Source organism: Zalophus californianus, chromosome 14 (genome assembly GCF_009762305.2).
Source record: "Zalophus californianus isolate mZalCal1 chromosome 14, mZalCal1.pri.v2, whole genome shotgun sequence".
Lineage (NCBI taxonomy): Eukaryota > Metazoa > Chordata > Mammalia > Carnivora > Otariidae > Zalophus > Zalophus californianus.
The window spans coordinates 34,524,006-34,543,687 of record NC_045608.1 but is presented as its reverse complement, the minus strand read 5'-3'; the positions used below and the strand labels follow the sequence as shown (position 1 = coordinate 34,543,687).

Here is a 19,682-nt window from a genome sequence, read left to right as displayed (position 1 = left end):
GTCCCTTGAGGTGCGAAACCCATTTGTCACAATCATACTTTCTCTATCTCATGTTGGTTTTGTTTGTTTTTAGTGGAAAGAGGCAAAACCTGATGAATTAATGGATTCTAAATTGAGATGTGTATTTGAAATGCCCAATGAAAATGATAAATTGGTAAGTAGGAAAATGTGAGAAGATTGGAAGCTATGAAGTTCTCATTTACCTAGATTAATTTTGCTTCTGTTTTTGGCCTTTTTGGGTTGTGTGATGATGCTATTCCACATTTTAAGACTTAGTGGTTATTTAGGTTTAAAAAAATCTCTATAGCTTTTTTCATTTTAGAACATTTTGTGCACTCAAGAAGAAAAATACTTTAAATACAGTCTTCATGATGGAGAAGAACCATTTAATTCTCCCAAATTTTTGCCACTTTTAAATCAGTTCAAGTTCTTTAGAATGAGACACATATCTGCATAAATATAATTAAATAATAGACATAAAACCACTTTTTGACAACTGTGTACCAGCAGCCTGGGGATAAAAGATTTAATTTACATGGACAAGCAGTTTATTCCAAGTTTGGCTATTCCTGGGTATTTTGTTCACTGTTGATTTTGGTCAAAATCCATCTGATTTTATTTCTCAGTAAATAGTTTTTATGTTGCTTTTTGATTAGTATGAGGCACAAACAATTTGGAGGACTAAGGTATATATGTGTGTAGTTTAGAAAGTCCTTTGTGAATGTATAAAATGAGTTGTCACTTTCCCTATTCCCCTTTTGAAATGCAGATTTTAATCTTTTTCTATGGTTTGTTGGAGGGACTTGAAAAAGCTAAGTAAGATTTTTCTTTTGGTGACTTAATATATAAAATTATACGTGTAACTAGAAATGGTGAGTACAGTTAGGTTATATTCTGACATGACTGTTGTCTTGATCTGGAAGCCATTTGCCCTATTGAAAAGGAAATTCGCCCATTAGATAAATACCTGGGCTCAACTATTGTCTTACTCTTTTAGGATAAGCTGAAATGAAAGAGTCCCTGAGTGGTAATTATTTATGGTGTCTTTTAATCCCCTTTTAAAGGGATGTTGAGATATTTGCCAAAAATAAAAAATGTGAATGCATATATTCTTACTAGAAATAGAAAGTGATCATTCACTGGCATGTTGATGCTTCCCATTTGGAGTTTACTTTCTCTTTTGCTTGTGCTGCCAGAAAGCTAATAGCTTGCATAGCCCCCCCCCACCTTTTTTTGCATAGCTCTTTGTTGGAACTGAGAAAATGTAATTGCATGTTGTCTCGGTTGACTAATTTTTATTTTCCAGTTTTATTGAGATATAGTTGACATACAGCACTGTGTAAGTTCAAGGTGTACAACGTAATGGTTTAACATACATATATTGTAAAATGATTACCATAAGTTTAGTTAACAACCATTATGCCATTTAGATACAAAATAAGAAAAATGTTTTTTTTTCCTTGTGTTGAGAACTCTTAGGATTTACTGTCTTAACTTTCAAATATACCATACCACCTGTGTTAGGTATAGTCATCATGTTGTACATATATTCCCCAGGACTTAATTTGTGTCATAATTGGAAGTATTATATACCTTTTGACCACCTTCAGCCAGTTCCCCCATGTTCTTTCCCCGTCTCTGATAACCGCAGATCTGATCTTCTTCCATAGATTTGTTTTTATTTTTTGTTTTTAGATTCCACATATAAGTGAGATCATACAGTATTTGTCTTTCTCTGACTTACTTAGAGTAGTGCCCTTGGGGTTCATCCATACTGTCACAGATGATAGGATTTCCTTCCTTTTTGTGGCTGAATAATAACTCCATTTTCTTTATATATATATACACACCACAACTTCTGTTGTTTCTGTGTCTTGGTTATTATAAACAGTGCTGCAGTGAACATGGGGATGCAGATAACCTCTTTGATGTAGTGTTTTCATTTTCTTTGGATATATTCCCTGAAGTAAAATTGAGTAGAAACACATCTGGATATTTTCTCACTTAGAGTTATGTCATCTTTTACAGTTCTTTAATAAACATAGAGCTGACTGTCTTTCATCTGGACTTCTGTTATACTTTGTATAGCAGACAATTTGAGATTATAGTCTGAGAAGGGTTCACCCACGTATTTGATATTGTTGGTTATAAGAGTACAAAACCAAACCAGAAGTTGATGGAAATGATATGGCTATGATAGTTGCGCCTAGCCATGTTAAGCACCCCATAGAGGAGAGTAGCAGGTATACCTACATACAGGTAGGCAACATAGTAATCCAAGAAAGCGGGTTTGGGTCTGCTAAAGGGCTTGAATAAATACTGAATAGAGTTTCTGGAGTCCTATACCATGGAGCATGAACAGAAATAGTTTGGCCCTGGAACCTTTTCAGAGCAGGTATTATTAGTAACCCAAAGTCTGTTCAGTATGATTTCAGAGTACTCCAGTGACTGATTTCTGAGCCTAGATGAACTAGCTACAGAATGTATTTCCGTTAATTGAACTACTTGGGCTTATGGTCTAGTTACTACCTCATTAAATGGTAAGGAATAAGTGTTAAAGATAATGATTTTTTAAAACATTTTATTTGGAAGAACTTTAAACACTTAGAAAAGTACAGTGAACCCCTGTGAACCCATGACCAGTTTTAACAATGACCAGTTTATGGTTAATCTTAATTCATCTAACCACCTCCCCCTTTTCATCTCACATACTGTTTTAAGTCAAATCCAGATGTAATATACTTTTATGTGGAATTGTTTTGGTATATATTACTCAAAGATAAGAACTTTGAAAAGAAAAGAATTAATGACAGTACTATCATTAAGCCTTTTATTTTTAATTTAATTTAATTTATATTCAATTAATAACATATAGTGTATCATTAGTTTCAGAAGTTAAAGTTCAGTGATTCATCAGTTGTATATAACACCCAGTGCTCATTCATGTACCTTCATGCCCATTACCCAGTTACCCCATCCCTCTACCCTCCTTCCCTCCAGCAACCCTCAGTTTGTTTCCTATGGTTAAGAGTCTGTTTTGGTTTGTTTCCCTCTCTGATTTCGTCTTGTTTTATTTTTCCCTCCCTTCCTCTATGCTCCTCTGTTTTGTTTCTTAAATCCCACATATGGGTCAACTCATATGATAATTATCTTTGTCTGATTGACTTTTTTCGCTTAGCATAATACCCTCTAGTTCCATCCATGTTGTTGCAAATGGCAAGGTTTTTTTTTTTTTGATGGCTGAGTAATAGTCCATTGTGTGTGTGTGTGTGTGTGTGTGTGTGTGTGTGTGTGTGTGTGTGTGTATGTAAGTATACATACCACATCTTCTTTATCCATCTATCAGTAGACATCTGGGCTCTTTCGATAGTTTGGCTATTGTAGACGTTGCTGCTATAAACATTGGGGTGCAGGTGCCCCTTCTGATCCCTATGTATCTTTGGGGTAAATACTCAGTAGTGCAATTGCTGGGTCGTATGGAAGCTCTATTTTCAGCTTTTTGAGGAACCTCCATACTGTTTTCCAGAGTGGCTGTACCATCTTGCATTCCAGCAGCAGTGTAAGAGAGGGTTCCCCTTTCTCTGCATCCATGCCAACAAGCCTTTAAAAGCTTATAATATCATTAATACCAAACTGGTCAGGCAGATTCAAATTTGTCTCACAAATGTCATTTAAAAATTTTTTTGCAGTTTGTTTGAATTGTGATTAGAATAAAGTCCACATACTGCTTATTGGATGATATGTTTCCTGAATCTCTTCTTAATCTCTAGATTCCCTTTCTGTTTTTCTCTCGCAGATTTTTATTTAACAGACTGGCTATGTCCTATAGACTTTCCCTGTAGAATAGATTTTGCTGCTTACATCCTTGTGGTGGTCTTGAACTTCTCTTGTTTTGTGTATTCTAAAGTTGGATCTAGAGGTTTGATTAGATTTTGATTTATTTTCACTGGAGGCAGGGGAGAGACACTGCTTTGGAGGTGGTGATATATTGTCTCAATATATAATGTCTGGTTGTTTTTTTTTGTGAAGTTAGTGATCATTGGTGTGCAATGTGTGAATGAGTGGTTCTCATCCAGGGGTAATTTTGCCCTTGAGGGTACGTTTGTCAATGTCTGGGGACATTTTTGGTTGTGAGAACTAGGAGGGAGGGGTCCTAAAGGCATCTGGTTAGTAGAGGCCAGGGATACTGCTTTGCATCGGCAGTGCATAAGACAATCCTCCCAACAAAGAATTATCTGGCCCAAACATCAATAAGGTCAAAATTGAGAAACTATAGTATAGATTCATTAATTTATTTAGGGTTTCATAATGTTATTTTGTCATTCCTACTTGCACTTTATTATAATATTTGTGTAGAGAGAAATTGAGCTTATGTTAACCACCCCAGCCCACACTCTTAACTCCTGCTCCCAGGTCCTCCTATCCCGTCTTGCCCCAAAAAGAAGTAGATAGGCATTTAATTTAATTACATTAGGTGAGTGTATCTTAACCTATTTGAGGATCTGGATCTTTTTAGGTAATGCTGTTAGTGTTTAGGCATTTACATGTTCTTAAGAATAGTGGAAAAGAGTATGTTACTATTTTGTTGATTTCTTTCAAGTTTTCAGGACCTTGAAATATATAAACAAATGATTGAAGTTTTGTGGTTGTCAGGGTAAAAAAGATACCAGGTCTAGAAGTATAATGATTGAGTTCTTGTTTTTAAAATCTTTATAATTTAAAGAAATCTTTTTTTGGCAAAACTATTCTAGCTTATTTTCAACCCTCATTAGAGTGGGCATCTTTTTGGGAAATAATTCTTTGATTTGCATCATAGATGGAGTGACCTAGGATTCCAGGAACCCCCCCTTTTTTTTTTAAATAAATGGAGGTACTACTAATAATTATTCCAGGACAGCAAGCGTTAACTAATACTGTTCTTAAGCATACTAAAATTTGTGGTCACCCTAGTCCTAGGGAAACAGCAGGTCTTTGGATATATTTCAGTAAATTAATGGCCCATAGAGTCTTCAGTTGAGTTGTGTTCAGCACTAGTAACAAGTGCCATTCAGCATGATCCCTGGATTGTTGATAGCTGGAGGCAGATGATAACTAAAGTGTTGACTGCTTTATTTTTGCAAAGTTGGGTTCTTGGAATTAATAGCTCTTATTATCAACTCTGTATTATGAGATCTAATGTCTAGTGGTAGTGTTTTCAGGACTGAATGTGGTTTTAATTAACTTGTTATTTTATGGTGTTTTATCACCTATTTAATTCTTTGTGTTCAATTAAAAATTTTTTTTGTTTTTTTTTTGAGGCCTCCAATTCTACTTGAAAATTTCCAGATTTCTTAAATGTATCGCATTTCATATATGCCCTCCATCCTAATGTGTGTTAATGACATATTTTCTGGGAAAAAAGTACCAGTTTATCTTAAGACTGATGGGTTGTCAAGAACAAGGAATTTCAGTGGTTTTATGTATACAAAGAACTTTTATGATTAAGTATACATTGTTTTGTGTTGAGACAAGGAACAGATTGGGGACAGTGCATTATTAAGTGAGATGGAGTTCTCATAGTTGTATACATTGACCTGAGTATCACTAAGTATTATTTCAAAGTGTGTATCGGCATTTTGGTATCCTCTTATTTTCACCTGTATTAAAGGAATTTGAGAAGGTAGGAAGAGAATTGAGATACTGATATACTAGAATGTTATATGCATCTTTACTGGTCCTGGGAGAGAGAGGGAGAGAGAGGTGTGTGTGTGTGTGTGTGTGTGTGTGAGAGAGAGAGAGAGAGGGGTGTGTGTGTGTGTGTGTGTGTGTGTGTATGCGTGTGTGTGTGTTTGGGGGTGGGTGTTGTCGAGTACAGAAGAGGTTTATAAAATACTCTATTTTTTTGAACCTCAAGAGGAAAAAATTCATTTAACTTAAAATTGTTAAGGTTGAGTATTACCAAAGGTAAGAAAATATGAAGTGCTTGTTTTTCAGATATTGACAAGCGTTGATAGCAACAGAAATTAAGAGCTGCAAAGTTAGAAGGTGTTCATTTTAGGACAACATGAGGCGAGCACTAATTTAATAAGATTTATACCTTTAATTAGCATAATACAAATTGATCATAGCTGATTTTGTTTGAGAAATAATATAAAAAGCTACAGAAACTTTTGTACTTTTTGCTTTAACATAGTTATTATTAGTCTTATATCTTATATATAATACATTTTTATAGAGTAAAATGCGAATGTCTTAGAACCTAATGATTTCTGTGTTAGTCATTCCCAGTACCATGCAGGAGAAATCAGTTTGATGCGAATCTGAGAATATGTTTCCCATGCCACCTCAGGGTATAACTCTACCAGGGACTGCTCCGGCTGTCACTTCATTGAGCAGCATCAACAACACAGTTCCAACAACTGGCAGTTATAATACGAAGAATGACCCCAGGGAGCTCAATGTGTTCAAACAGGAGAAGCAGAAGGTTTGTTTTAGGGAGCTAACAGCTATAGGAGTTTACTAGTGTTACTGGTTATGTTAATGTAGTTACCTAGCACATACATGGTATTATGAGTATATTATATGAAGTAGATAGAATTGAAATTTTCAGCTGTTTAAAAATACAGTAGAACCACAGATCACTTAAAAATAATGCACAGAAACTGTTCTCTGTTCTAAAAAAGCAAATTGAGCACTTAATAAAATCTCAGTAGTGAGCAGGACAAATCTAAGTGTGAACATTGTTATGAAATTGGTACAATTTTTTCTATCATTGAAATTTCCTAAAAAAGGAGTTAGGAGCTTATTTGAATAAACTAGCAGGTTTAGCAGTAAAGGTAGGGGCTGGCAAACATTGATCTCCAGGCAAGTATTTGTTCATATATATTAAAAAGATAAATGAAATTATTATTTAATGTTTTGTTATCAAACACAAATAATGGTAATCCCTCTTTAACTGTCATTATTATTTACAGTGCCCCAGGGTAGGAGAATATGCGGGTAAACCCTAAAGATCTTAGGTCATAGTTGAACTTGTTTGTGTGTGTGTGTGTGTATGTATGTATACACGTGTGTACTTAACGTTCACTTAAATAAGATGACAGCATGTCATCAATAAGATAACGGTGACTTCTGGGTGATGTAATGGTTGCTGTATGATTCCCTTTACCATTTTTTGCTTACTAGAAACTTCAGGAACCCCATAGTTTGAACAGGTTGCTTATACTTTGATTTGGCTTTGCAGAGAAAAAAATTTGATCCTTTATCTAAATTTGTCTGATACTTCTTTTGATTTTGTGATTTTAGTTACTTATTTCTGGGAATCATGATTCTGCAGAAACAGTAAATTGGTTTTTTAGAGTGAAAATAAGTCTCCAATAACCTTATTTTTCAAATACTGTCTCTTCCCAGGTCAAGGCCTTAATTATGCCTATAACAATATTATGCCACAGCCCTTAGTTTTAGTCTTAATTTACTTTATAGACATTAAAAAATGTTTTTTTGAAGATCATATTTTTAGGTAATCCCCTAACGTGGGACTTGAACTCAAAACCCTAAGATCAAAAGTAGTATGCTCCACCGACTGAGCCAGCCAGGTGCCCCCCCTTTTATATTCATTTATGTACCTCTACTCATTATAGTCACAGGAATGTAGCCTCATACTTATGTTCTTTAGCTCAGGGCTTGTCTTTCTCAAGGCTTTACTGCAAAAACCTATTTTGCCTTGCGCCTTCTGTTTCCAATCCCTTGTTCTGTTTTTCTAATTACCCCCAATAGGGATAATTTAGAATATTGGAATTGAAATTCTGAAGGTTGTTAAAAAGAAATACAGAAGTAAGTTCAGTTCATGGATGGAAAGGGATTTTTGCAGATAGGCTAAAAAATATAAAATAGTGGAAAATGTACAAGTTGTGGCATATTTTTTTGTCTTGATCATGGCCTTGACCTTCCCATTTATTCTAGCTTCAGTGTTAAATATAATGTTAATATAATGTTACTATTCATCAGTTTCCTAAGAGTCACAGCATGTTGAATCCCTTTAGTTTGCTTGTTTCATGGTTCTCAGAACAACCAGTCTCCTCTTTCTGGACCAGTCTGAAGCAACTCTCAAGGAACAAGCTGTTTTCCTGGAGCCAAACCTCAGTAATGGAGCTCCTGAATGGAAGTATATAAAGTCATAGCAGCCTTAGTGTTCCCATCAGGCTCTTGTAGATGGTTACTACATGAATGACTCAGCCCCTGCCTAATTCCCCCTATTAAACCCCCAATAAAGTTAGGTTATATATGCTTATACTTTAAATATACACAAATAAATTCGATTTCATTACATCTGCTATGTATGTTGACTGGTTTTTAGGGGGCCTAAATAGTGCTTGACAAGAAGTATATTCCAAGTAACTTGTTTTCATGTCTTAACTTGACTCACTGTTGGTGTATTTAAGCTCCATTATACCATTTGCATTCTAGCCTTTATGTTTATGCTCCACAAATTGGTTATGACATTTCTTTTCCTTTTTGTTATAAAGAATATAACATTAAGAAAAATTTCAGTGAAAAAGAAAAATCTAATTCTGCCAACCATAAGAAGATACTCATTGACATGTTACTTAAAATCCCAAAGAGTGGGAGGCTACCCGTCAAATGTGTAAAAAGAGTGAGATGTTTAAGTAATTTTCTTTAGGCACAGAATAATGACATATAGTGTCATTTAAAATGATAATTAAAAGATGTATATATAAGTGGATAAAGATAAAAATGTTACAGTGTATGCTGATTTTATAAAATGTGCATATGAGAAAATATTGAAAGATAGTAAGTAATGGTTGGGTTGGGTTGATGAGCTTGGTAGTTTCCTCTCCCTCTGATAATTCTGAATTTCTGGAATTTCAAGAATTTATTTAAAACTGAGGAGTTTGATGATTCCTCATTTTAATTTTTTTCTCTTCACTTGTTGGCCTCATGTATCTCCTCTTGATTTTTTAGTCAACTTTCTGGTTTTGAGTATATGTTTTTTTTTCCAATTCTCAATCAGAACCCGAGGATTCCTTAGTTGCCATATTGTTGATTGTTGGCTTTCATCTTTATAGAGGAAGGCAATGAACTGCCCTCTTTTCGAATTTGGATTTGTTCTAGGTTGAAATTGGAGCACACTTGAAAAATCATTTTGATATGAATTCTAATTACTGTTAAGGGAAAGATTAAGAAAGAATACTGATGGAGAGCAAAATATATTTGAAACATATTTTTACTGATAGAGATGGAATTGGTCAGGATGGGAAAATAGGGTGGAAAAACAAGAAAGCAAGAGGACATCTCAGAGAAGGAAGTTGGAAGTAGGCTTCTTAAAAACCCTTCACAGCTGAGAAGCTTCTGAAGAAAAATGAAAAAATCTGAATGTTGACAGTCAAATAATGTAGTGTTATACATTAGAACCTCATTATAACATTACTGATTTTTACATGGGTGTAGGCATAGTGATCAAATCACATTCCCTTCATAAGAAATACTAGTTTTGCCCCTTGAAAACAATTATTTACACTTAATATAAATTTGGGACCTGGGATGGTGTGGTAGATGTGTAACCTATAATTAAATCTTATTGAGTACTGTGGAATGCCATAAAGTTGATTTTGGATATGTTTTTGTTAGAAGTTTATATCTGAATAAAGCAGTTTAAAAAAAAAATCTAACATTTAATTTCCAGCAAGTAAAATTTTAGTTAAAGAGATGACTTGTTGCACTAATACTGTTACGGTGTAGGTGATAGTATAAATGACATTAAGGTAAAGGAGATTGAGGCACTTTAGACCACAGGCCCCAGGGCCCTGCCCTAGATATTTATCTATATTGGGTGAGTGTTGGTGAGATTTACAGTTTTAGGGCTCAGAGTTTTAAAAGTGTCTTAGTACTACTGTGATTCCATATGGAATTTCATGAGTTAAAGTAAACAGTGTTGGTGATAATTTGAAAGAATTATTTATGTTTAAGAATGTGGAATTGCCTCCTCTTTTTTTTTTTTTTAAAAACCATATGTTTGTGTTCATTATCTCCTCTTCTGTGTTTAAGAAGTTAGGTTTTAAGCTTACGTAGGTGGCTCACATTTGAAGCTTAGTTTTAAGTGTTTTTCTTAGGTAGTCTCGTATTTTCATTGGAATTATTACTATAATATCTCCCCACCCCCGCAGAATCTCATTTGAATTGCAGAATCAGAGCACTGAAAATGACCTTCATATTTGGATTTTGGTTGGTGTCAGTCATTCAGCATACTTTCTTTGAATAGCTACTCTTGGCCAAAGTGCTGGGTTTAGGGGTAAATACAAAAAGAAATGACTCTTGCTCTCCCAGTCTTTGAAGTATTATAGGAAAGAACGTCAAAAATACGTTATTATGATATATGATAAGTGCTGTGGTGGAGGTAAGTGTGAAGGGTTTTGGGAGTAGAGGAGGGAGTGGGCTGCTTATTTTGACTTCTCTTACTGCTGACCTTTCTTGATTTAGTCCTAAAATTGTTCACAGATGACGGTAACATTTGGTATTTAAAAAAAGTTCTTATTAATGAAATCACAACCTCAAAAATTTGTTTAAATGATTTTTTGGAAAAGAAAGGTATATGGAGTTTCAACTTGAATTTGTTTAAAATCTGTAAGGAGATTTGGTCAGTTAAAAAGTGCCACTATCTTTGTAATACAGAATGATCTGGAACCTAGCAAAACTGTTCCACTGAATGCCTCTAAACAAGATGGACCCATGCCAAAACCACATAGTGTTTCACTCAACGATACTGAAACAAGGAAACTCATGGAAGAATGTAAAAGACTTCAGGGAGAAATGATGAAACTATCAGAAGAAAATCGACACCTGAGAGTAAGTTGTTTTTGAAAATAAGTTGATTTATATGAAGGCATAAGATATGTGAATATTATTAGGCCATGTTATCCATCAGGTTTTAAATTTATCCTTGGTCATTTCTTTTCATTTTTCCTAATTTGATTATGTCTTAGCCTTTGCTCCCCACTCTTGCCTCTAGTTTTACCAAGACTTCTCATTGCCTGCAAGTTCTTTTCCTAGTAGATGCCCTAGTTATTTGTGATCTGGCCTGTGGCATTGCTGGCTTCCTCTCTTGTTTGTAACAGCCTTTACATTCTGTGCCCTAGTCATAGAATTGCCTCAAATGGTGCTGTCCCATATATAGTAGGGACATATGTGGCTGTTGAGCACTTGAAATGTGGTTAGTTTGAAGTGAGATGTGTTGTGAGTGTAAAACATTGAATGATTTCTTAGACTTAGTACAAAAAAATACCTCTTTTTTGTATTACTACATAATGAAATAATATTTTGGTTATATTGGATTGAATTTTATTAACAATTTTACCCTTTTCATCTTTTTAATGTGCTATTAGAAAATTTAAAATACGTAGGTGGCTCACATTTGAAGCTTATATTTATATTGGACAGTGTTGTACTAGAGTATCCTGAAGAGGCCTCTCTGTTAATCTCTTTTTTGCTTTAGCTTGAGTTCTTCCTTCTGACTGGATCACCCTGAAATCCCATCCCTACCCTTATAAGCGCATTATGCATGCGTGATTATCTCTTGGTCCTTGGTTCTTGTCATCTTTTCAGTATAACCTTTTCTAGGACTTCTCCCAGAAGAAAAGAAATATGGTTTTGGAATGCTATCTCCTTTGTTTCCATGAAACCTCGGTCATCTTCCTGCTCCTGTTTGTTGGAGGTCTTTCTCCCTCTAGTGGGCGGTAGTTCTTTGGGGGCAGGGTCCTGTGCTCATTCATCTTTGCATTCATAGCACATGCATATAGTAGTCATTCATATATTTGGATGAATAAATGGATGAACTGGTGAATGAGGACTAATTTGAATATGTGTGGGTGTATTAATTTGCCTTTGACAAGTAATTATTTCAAGACCTGAATACCTTTAAATTGCCGTCAAAGTCGATGATACAAAAATGTACATATGTAAATAAGCTAAATTAAGGGACTGAATCTACATTTGATTCTTCCATCTGTTAAATGTATATAAGAACTACATATACTCTGAATCAGAGGCACTGTATCTTAAATTGATCTGTGTTGAAATAATTGTTTATCTCTTCCTATTTCACAGTACCCCTCAGAGGCCCCCACACCTCTTGGGGTAGTGGAAGGATTATATTCATTTCACACCTATATCCACACATCATAGATTTTTAAGGATGCTGTTTTTGTTACCTTTACTTTATCTGCTCTGACTTCAATGGCACAGTTCTGTTCTTTGATGAAAGATGGGCTCCTTAGCATGCTCATTACATTTATTCAAAAAGCCACTGTTTGTCTCTTGGCGGAGGGGGGGGAAGTGGAAATGGTAGGAAGGATATGAGTAGGGCAGGGCTGGAGACTAGGAAGAGTGGACAGGGAGAGAGGTGAGATTTGGGTGCTGGTCTCTCCTTTTTATTTATTTATTGGCTGATGTTTTGTAGGAGATGTTATTTGAAAACATGTTCTGTTTAAAAGATAAAACAAAAAAACCTTGAAGACCATTGGCTTATAGAATCAATTTCAGGCCCTTTATTAACATTTCATACATAAGACCCATCATAATTTGTCACTGTTCCTTTTTATTCCTCTAGTCCTGTGGTTCTTAATCCAGGCTGTGCATCTGAATCTCCTAGTGAGCTTTTTAAAAATACAGGTCCTCCCCAGACCTGTTAAATCAGAATCACTAGGAAGATTGTTTAAAGTTCTTGATGGGATTGAGAATAATTTTTTCTCACACAGGACTAATGAACGTAGGACTAAAAAACCCCACCAACCCTCAGAAATTCCAGTAATTGCAAATAAAAGAGTATGACCTGAGGTGGACTCTTCCTTCATTTGGCATTAGTAACCATACTAGAGGAATCAGTGTGAGAAAATAAAAATGAGCTTGCACTAAGGAAGTAAAAATCTGCCCTGTCATTCATCTGGTTGGGATGATGGACCCAGATAAAGCCAGTTGTCTAGGTATCAGTATTTTTCCTGAGATCACACTGTGGCTGGTAAAGTGTGATAACGACCTCCTATTTTGAGTGACTATTGCTTTCTTACTGAGAAACCTTGTCCCCTAAAATCATACTGTCAAAAGCTGCTGTGTAAAGTCGTACCAGTAAGAACCAAGCAGCCCACTCTTGTCTAGAGGATCTGAGTCACTTTGACACAGAGAAGCAGCCTCCCTTTCCAGTCCAGTGGCATAGCCTCAGATGGGGGTGGGGGGCAGTTCTGTATACAACATTCCATAGCTGTTGTAGTTTGTTGTTCCTGAAGAAGCAGGATTCGGTGTCTCCTTGGCAGTCAAGACCCAGTGCTGACCCTTCTACACACGGACCTCCTGCTTTGAGCTTATCAAAACACTTGCTGCTTAAATTTACCCTGAAATTTCCCCTTCCTCCAAATCCTGTAAAATTCCTCTTTTCCTTCGGCCAGATACTCCTTGTGCCTCTGCTGTGTGGGTACCCTGGTTGCACATGTCTGTAAACCTGTCAGACCACAGCTTTGCTCCTGGTGGTCTTTGGTGACCCGTGTGAAAATACCGAGGGCCACCACAGAAATAAGTGCATGCACAGAACTCTTCCTTACTTGTATTAATAGATTTTAGTGGCGTTTTTTTCCTTCTGTATAAATACAGTAATATCTGATTTTTCACTTTTTTAGGAGTACATTTTTCAGCTCTAGATTTTAAAACGGGCATTATTGAGGTATAATTTATATTCCACTAAGGCACCCATTGTGAGTGTACAATTCAGTCATTTCTAGTAAATGTGTAGACTTGGGCAGCCATTACTAGACTCCAGTGTTAAAATGTTTCCATCACCCTAGAGTCTTTTTTTTTTTTTTTTAAAGATTTTATTTATTTGACAGAGACGCAGCGAGAGAAGGAACACAAGCAAGGGGAGTGGGAGAGGGAGAAGCAGGCTCCCCACTGAGCAGGAAGCCCGATGCGGGACTCGATCCTAGGACTCTGGGACCATGACCTGAGCTGAAGGCAGACGCTTAAATGACTGAGCCACCCAGGCACCCCTAGAAAGTCTTCTTAATGCTGGGTAGCAGTTAGTCCCTACTCCCATTGTAGCCACATGCACACTGACCTGCTTTCTGGCCATAGATCTGTAGCTTGGCAGTTGTACTGGATGCATATTTGTTTTTAAAACTTCTTTGTGCATATATTTTTTTCAGGATGAAGGCTTAAGGCTCAGAAAGGTAGCACATTCGGATAAACCTGGATCAACCTCAGCTGCATCCTTCAGAGATAATGTCGCCAGTCCTCTTCCTTCCCTTCTTGTCGTAATTGCAGCCATTTTCATCGGGTTCTTTCTAGGGAAGTTCATCTTGTAGAGTGAAGCATGCAGAGTGCTATTTCTTTTTTTTTCTCTTGACCAGAAAAAGATTTGTTTACCTACCATTTCATTGGTAGTATGGCCCACGGTGACCATTTTTTTTTTGTGTGTACAGCGTCATATAGGCTTTGCCTTTAATGATCTCTTACGGTTAGAAAACACAATAAAACAAACTGTTCGGCTCCTGGACAAATTGTATATTACCAGATCATCACTAGCAGATGTCAGTTGCACATTCAGTCCTTTATGAAATTCATAAATAAAGAATTGTTCTTTCTTTGTGGTTTTAATAAGAGTTCAAGAATTGTTCAGAGTCTTGTAAATGTTATTTTAATAATCCCTTTAAATTTTATCTGTTGCTGTTACCTCTTGAAATATGATTTATTTAGATTGCTAATCCCACTCATTCAGGAAATGCCAAGAGGTATTCTGTGGGGAAATGGTGCCTCTTACAGTGTAAATTTTCTCCTTTACCTTTGCTAATATCATGGCAGAATTTTTCTTATCCCTTGTGAGGCAGTTGTTGACTGAGTTTTTCATCCTTACAATCCTGTCCCATGGTATTTAACATAAAAAAAAAAATAAAACTGTTAACAGATTCTTGCTCGATAGCTTGTTTGTGTGTCGTGTCATTAGGCGGGGATACCAGCGAGTCCATTGTATGGTAATTGGAAATTTATGATGCTTAATTTTATCTTGCATTGAAACCCTTTCAGATATTGCAATATTTGTAGTTAAGAGTCCTCATTCTATTAAGGAAAGAGATTGATAAAATTTTAAGCTACTTTTGGTATTTTGGAGGATCACAATCAGTTTGTCTTCAAGATAATATAAAATAAGGAAGTCCCATGAGAATAAAAAGACTAATATTTCCGTTTATATGTATGCGTTATTGCTCTGTTGCGTTTGAGTTACCCCATTCTTAACAAGTTCTTGTATCTTCACAAGGAAGACTAATTTTCCTTGGTTCTAGTCCAGTGCTTTTTAACCAGCCTAAGAACTCCTTTTATTTTAGAACATTTCATAGTAGTAGTTTAAAAGTAGGTGTTTTTCCTGTCCAATCTGACGTTCAAAGTAAATTTCTGTTATGGAAATTTGGAATTAGTAAGTCTTGGAAATTTTCTTTGTGGAAAATGACTTTATCCTTTGCAAATCTGCCTATTAATGTGAAACACATTTTCAGTATAAATATGCATTTTAGGGTCTGATTCTTTCTTGCAGTTAGTCTTACGTCTTCATTTATTTCACTTGTATTAGCATAGAAAAGTTTGGAACCAGAGACAATATATTCAGTTTTTCTACTAAGTGCAGTCCAATACAAGTGACTCTTGATTCCTGAAAATAGGTGTTAATTTTGTAAAAGATGCACTTCTTTTTGAAAGGGAAACTAGACTTTGGGACTTGATGCGGTGCAGTGAAGTGTGTTAAGCCCAGGTCTCTGTATACATTTTATAAACGAGTGAAATGTTCCCCTAAAGTATTTTGGTTGCCTTTTCATTTCGAGTATGTTTTGAATTTGTCAGGCCACATGTAGTGTGTTATTGTGCTCTGTGGTATCTTATAAAACCTCTTGCCTTGTGTGCAGAAGTTACTAAAAGCAAGCAAGTAATGCCTGTCCCATTACTAGCATGCTGTTACAGGTAATGTTTTCACTGTTGTTCCAACGCTTTACAGTCATTGTAAAATTACCCTCCCTTTCTGATAACTGGGAAAGCATGTGGAAAAAACATCTTGCATTTTGTCCCATAAATGCAGAATCATTCATTCCTTGGCTTAAAGCTCTCCATATAAGTCAGCATTATTGGTGATAAGTATCAAGCTTGCTATTTTCATGGCTATAATTTTTTGAAAGTTTGAGTTCTCAAGAATTTAGCAAAATCCCGTTGTATGGGAATGCTCCTTAGAACTCGTTTATTTCAGCCCCTTTGTTTTATAGTTGAGGAGTCTGAGGCCTTTCTGAGAATTAAGGGAACTTGCCCTGTGTCTCACAGGTAGGTAGAGGCAGAGCTGTTCTCCTGACTCTAGTTTAGTGTCTTTTTTGGTCACTTCATAGAAAACAAATTTGTCCTAATTTGACATGACTGAAATTATGAACATAAGATGCTATCTAATAAATGTATGTGAAATTTCGTATCCTAAGATTGTATTACAGGCTACTGTTGAATAGTCTCATGTATGTTTGGCTTTAGTGTTTAGGTTAGAGATCTCCCTGCCCCCCCCCCCATATTGGTAATAAATATTATGAAATACAATGTATTTTCAGATAGGCATTTTACAAAATGCATTATGCAAAGGTTGGTTTGGGGGTAGATTGTAGTCTGGGCAGTATCTGCAAAATAATGGGCTTTTTAACTGCTTTACACACTGGGAGATACTCTGTATAGGAGACCTAATTTCTGTTCTTTTAATTGCTGTATAAAATGTCAGATTATTTTACTACCAACGGTTACTTTGAAAGAGTCCAACTGTATTGACTGATAATATATGGATTAAATTGTTTGTCTTCATTCCTTACATGTTTAGAAATTTTTGCTTTGTCTGCCTGCTTACTTGTGTATGTAAGCATGAGGGAGATATACTGTTGCTAATACTGAAATCACAGTCAAGTAATGAAGGCCTTAAGTTCATATGTGACGCTAAATGCACTACTTTATTTCATTCTATAACTAATGTACCTTAACTTTGCCCATTCTTGTGCTTACAAGAAACAGATTTAAGAATTGTATTCTGAGTGTGTGGTTTGTTACCTTTAAAAAAAGAAATGACACTTGGAAAAAAGTATCAAATTCAAAAGTTCTGGTCAAAGAAAAACAGTATTTTTACTTTCTCCAAGTCTCTTAGTTCAGAAGTTCTCCTAAAATTGAGATTATCTGCTGTGGGGATTATTTTTGGATTTTAATCTATCAAAATGCACCACTTTGAAAAGAAGTTTTATCAGTAAGATTAAAAAAAAAGTTCTTAATAGGTTATATCCCCAAATTGTGATCTTCTGCCACTTTAAAAACATTGAAGTGAGTTTTTCCTAGAGCTTTGCACATTCCTATTTGGTGATTTTGGTGTGTGCATAGATTTTTTAAAAAATTCACCTTTATGAAGTTAGGGAAAGATCAATGTTTACCGTATGGAAAAACAACAAAATAAGAAGGTAAATAAATGATCTTTATTTTCTAGCTTTCAGAGGAAATCAAACTATTGCGTGAATAAATAAACTGTTTAAAAATGTGGTGAAGTGTCATTTTCCTTTCCAAGAAACAAAAAAAGGAATTTGATTTCAACAGATTATGATGGTTTGTGTTTATGTTAAGTAGTAGTAATCAGTCACTCACTAGTATGAGTTCTGATGCAGATAGTCTTTTGCTTAGTGACCTAGATGTAAAGTACTGTTGTTTTTTTTTTTAAGATTTTATTTATTTGACAGAGACAGCAAGAGAGTACAAGCAGGGGGAGCGGCAGGCAGAGGGAGAGGGAGATGCAGACTCCCTGCTGAGCAGGGAGCCCGACGCAGGACTTGATCCCAGGGTGGGATCGATGACCTGAGCCGAAGGCAGACACTTAACCATCTGAGCCACCCAGGCGCCCCTGTAAAGTACTTTTTCTTGGGAAGTGGGAACAGCTGGGTTTTTCAGTTCCACATTTGATAGCTCATTGTTAGAAGCCATGCTTCTGGAGGGTTCTGTGCAGGAACAGTGTGGCCTCTTGGGAATGCTCAGCCTGATGGGCATTGGTGTGAAGAAGTTTGAACATTCATCTTTAAAAGAAAGGAAATTTTATCTTCCTCATTTCTGATTGTAGGAATAATAATATGTTCATTTTAGGGAATTTGGAAAAAAATTATAAAAAGATAAAAAGTAATGGCAAATCATGCCATCCAGCAGTATCAGTTTGTATGAACATGTGATTTATTTCCCTATATTATGCTTTTTAAGCATAATTGTACATACAACTTTGTATCCTATATTTTTCACTTAATCATTTCTCTGTGATACATTGAAAACCAAGTAGAAGTGGTTGCCAGATTGCTTTATGTTTACAGTCACTTTCTTGACCATAAGGTTATGAATGTTTTATGTATAACAGAAAGCTCGATTGGTCAGGTATTTCCCTTTCTGGTTAGGCACATCCTCCTAATTACCTCGTTTCTTTTGTTTTAGAACTCTGTTTCTTGTTTTCCAGTTGCTCCTTTACATAACACCCATCTTTTCTTTTTCTTTTCACATTTTTATTTAGATTCTAGTTAATATATAGCATATTATTCAGTAGAAGAATTTTGTAATTCATCACTTAAATATACCCAATGCCCAGTGCTCATCATAACAAATGCCCTTAATGCCCATCAGCCATTTAGGCCATTCCCCACCCACCTCCATCAACCCTTTGTTCGTTGTCATTGAGAGTCTCTTAACGGTTTGCTTCCCTCTCCTTTGTTTTCTTTTCTCCCTTCCCATATGTTCATCTGTTTTGTTTCTTAAATTTCACGTGAGTGAAATCGTAGTATTTGTCTTTCTCTTGACTTACTTTGTTTGGCATAATACACTAGCTCCATTCACATCATTGCAAATGCAAGATTTCATTCTTTTTGATGGCTGAGTAATATTCCTGTGTGTGTGTGTGTGTGTGTGTGTGTGTGTGTGTGTATAATGTAATATATGTATGTATATTACATACATATGTACATATCTATACATGCGCTCATACACCCCACATCTTTATTCATTCATCAGTTGATATTTGGGCTCTTTCCATAGTTTGGGTTATTGTTAATAATGCTGTAGACATCTGGGTGCATGTACCCCTTTGAATCTGTATTTTTGTATTCTTTGGGTGAATACCTAGTAGTGCAGTTGCTGGGTTGTAAGGTAATTCTGTCTTTAAGTTTGAGGAACCTCCAGAGTGGCTGGGGAAGTTTGCATTCTCACCAACAGTGTAAGAGGTATATAACCCCCATCTTGAAAGGAGGTGCAGGGAACTATGAAGAACTCTGTTTTTAGCATTGGTATTCAACTACAGTAGTACATTAACTCATGTGAGGAGCTTAAAAAAATAGATACTGATGCTTGAATAACACCTCCAGAAATACTGACTTAATTGGTTGGGAGTGGAGACCTGGCATGGTCATCTGTTTTAAGCTCCAGTCATTTTAATTTGCAGCCAGACAACTGTTTCATAAGCTTTTAAATGCCAAAACCAGATACAAATTATGTTTAAGTAAGATTTAAGTCTTGCGATATAGGGCAATTGTATTTTCAGGATTCTTTGTATATTAATCTTAAGTTGTAGGGGGTCTGGGTGGCTCGGTTAAGTGTCCCAACTCTTTTTAAATAATTTTTTATTAGTCACC

General features: G+C 35.8%; 1 protein-coding gene across 2 annotated transcripts in view; it reads left to right on the top strand.

Annotated features, from left to right (window-relative positions):
* The window catches only part of VAPA (VAMP associated protein A), a 40,904-nt gene extending 23,343 nt beyond the window's left edge, over window positions 1–17,561 (top strand). The window contains exons 4-7 of one of the 2 annotated variants that reach the window (XM_027575818.2): window positions 74–154; window positions 6,329–6,463; window positions 10,669–10,842; window positions 14,184–17,561. In XM_027575818.2, the coding sequence (XP_027431619.1) occupies window positions 74–154; window positions 6,329–6,463; window positions 10,669–10,842; window positions 14,184–14,342 (549 nt within the window). In that variant the 3' untranslated portion in view covers window positions 14,343–17,561. The remainder of the gene's footprint in view (window positions 1–73; window positions 155–6,328; window positions 6,464–10,668; window positions 10,843–14,183) is intronic. The other variant, XM_027575819.2, reaches the window with a different exon arrangement.
* The last annotated feature ends 2,121 nt before the right edge of the window (window positions 17,562–19,682 follow it).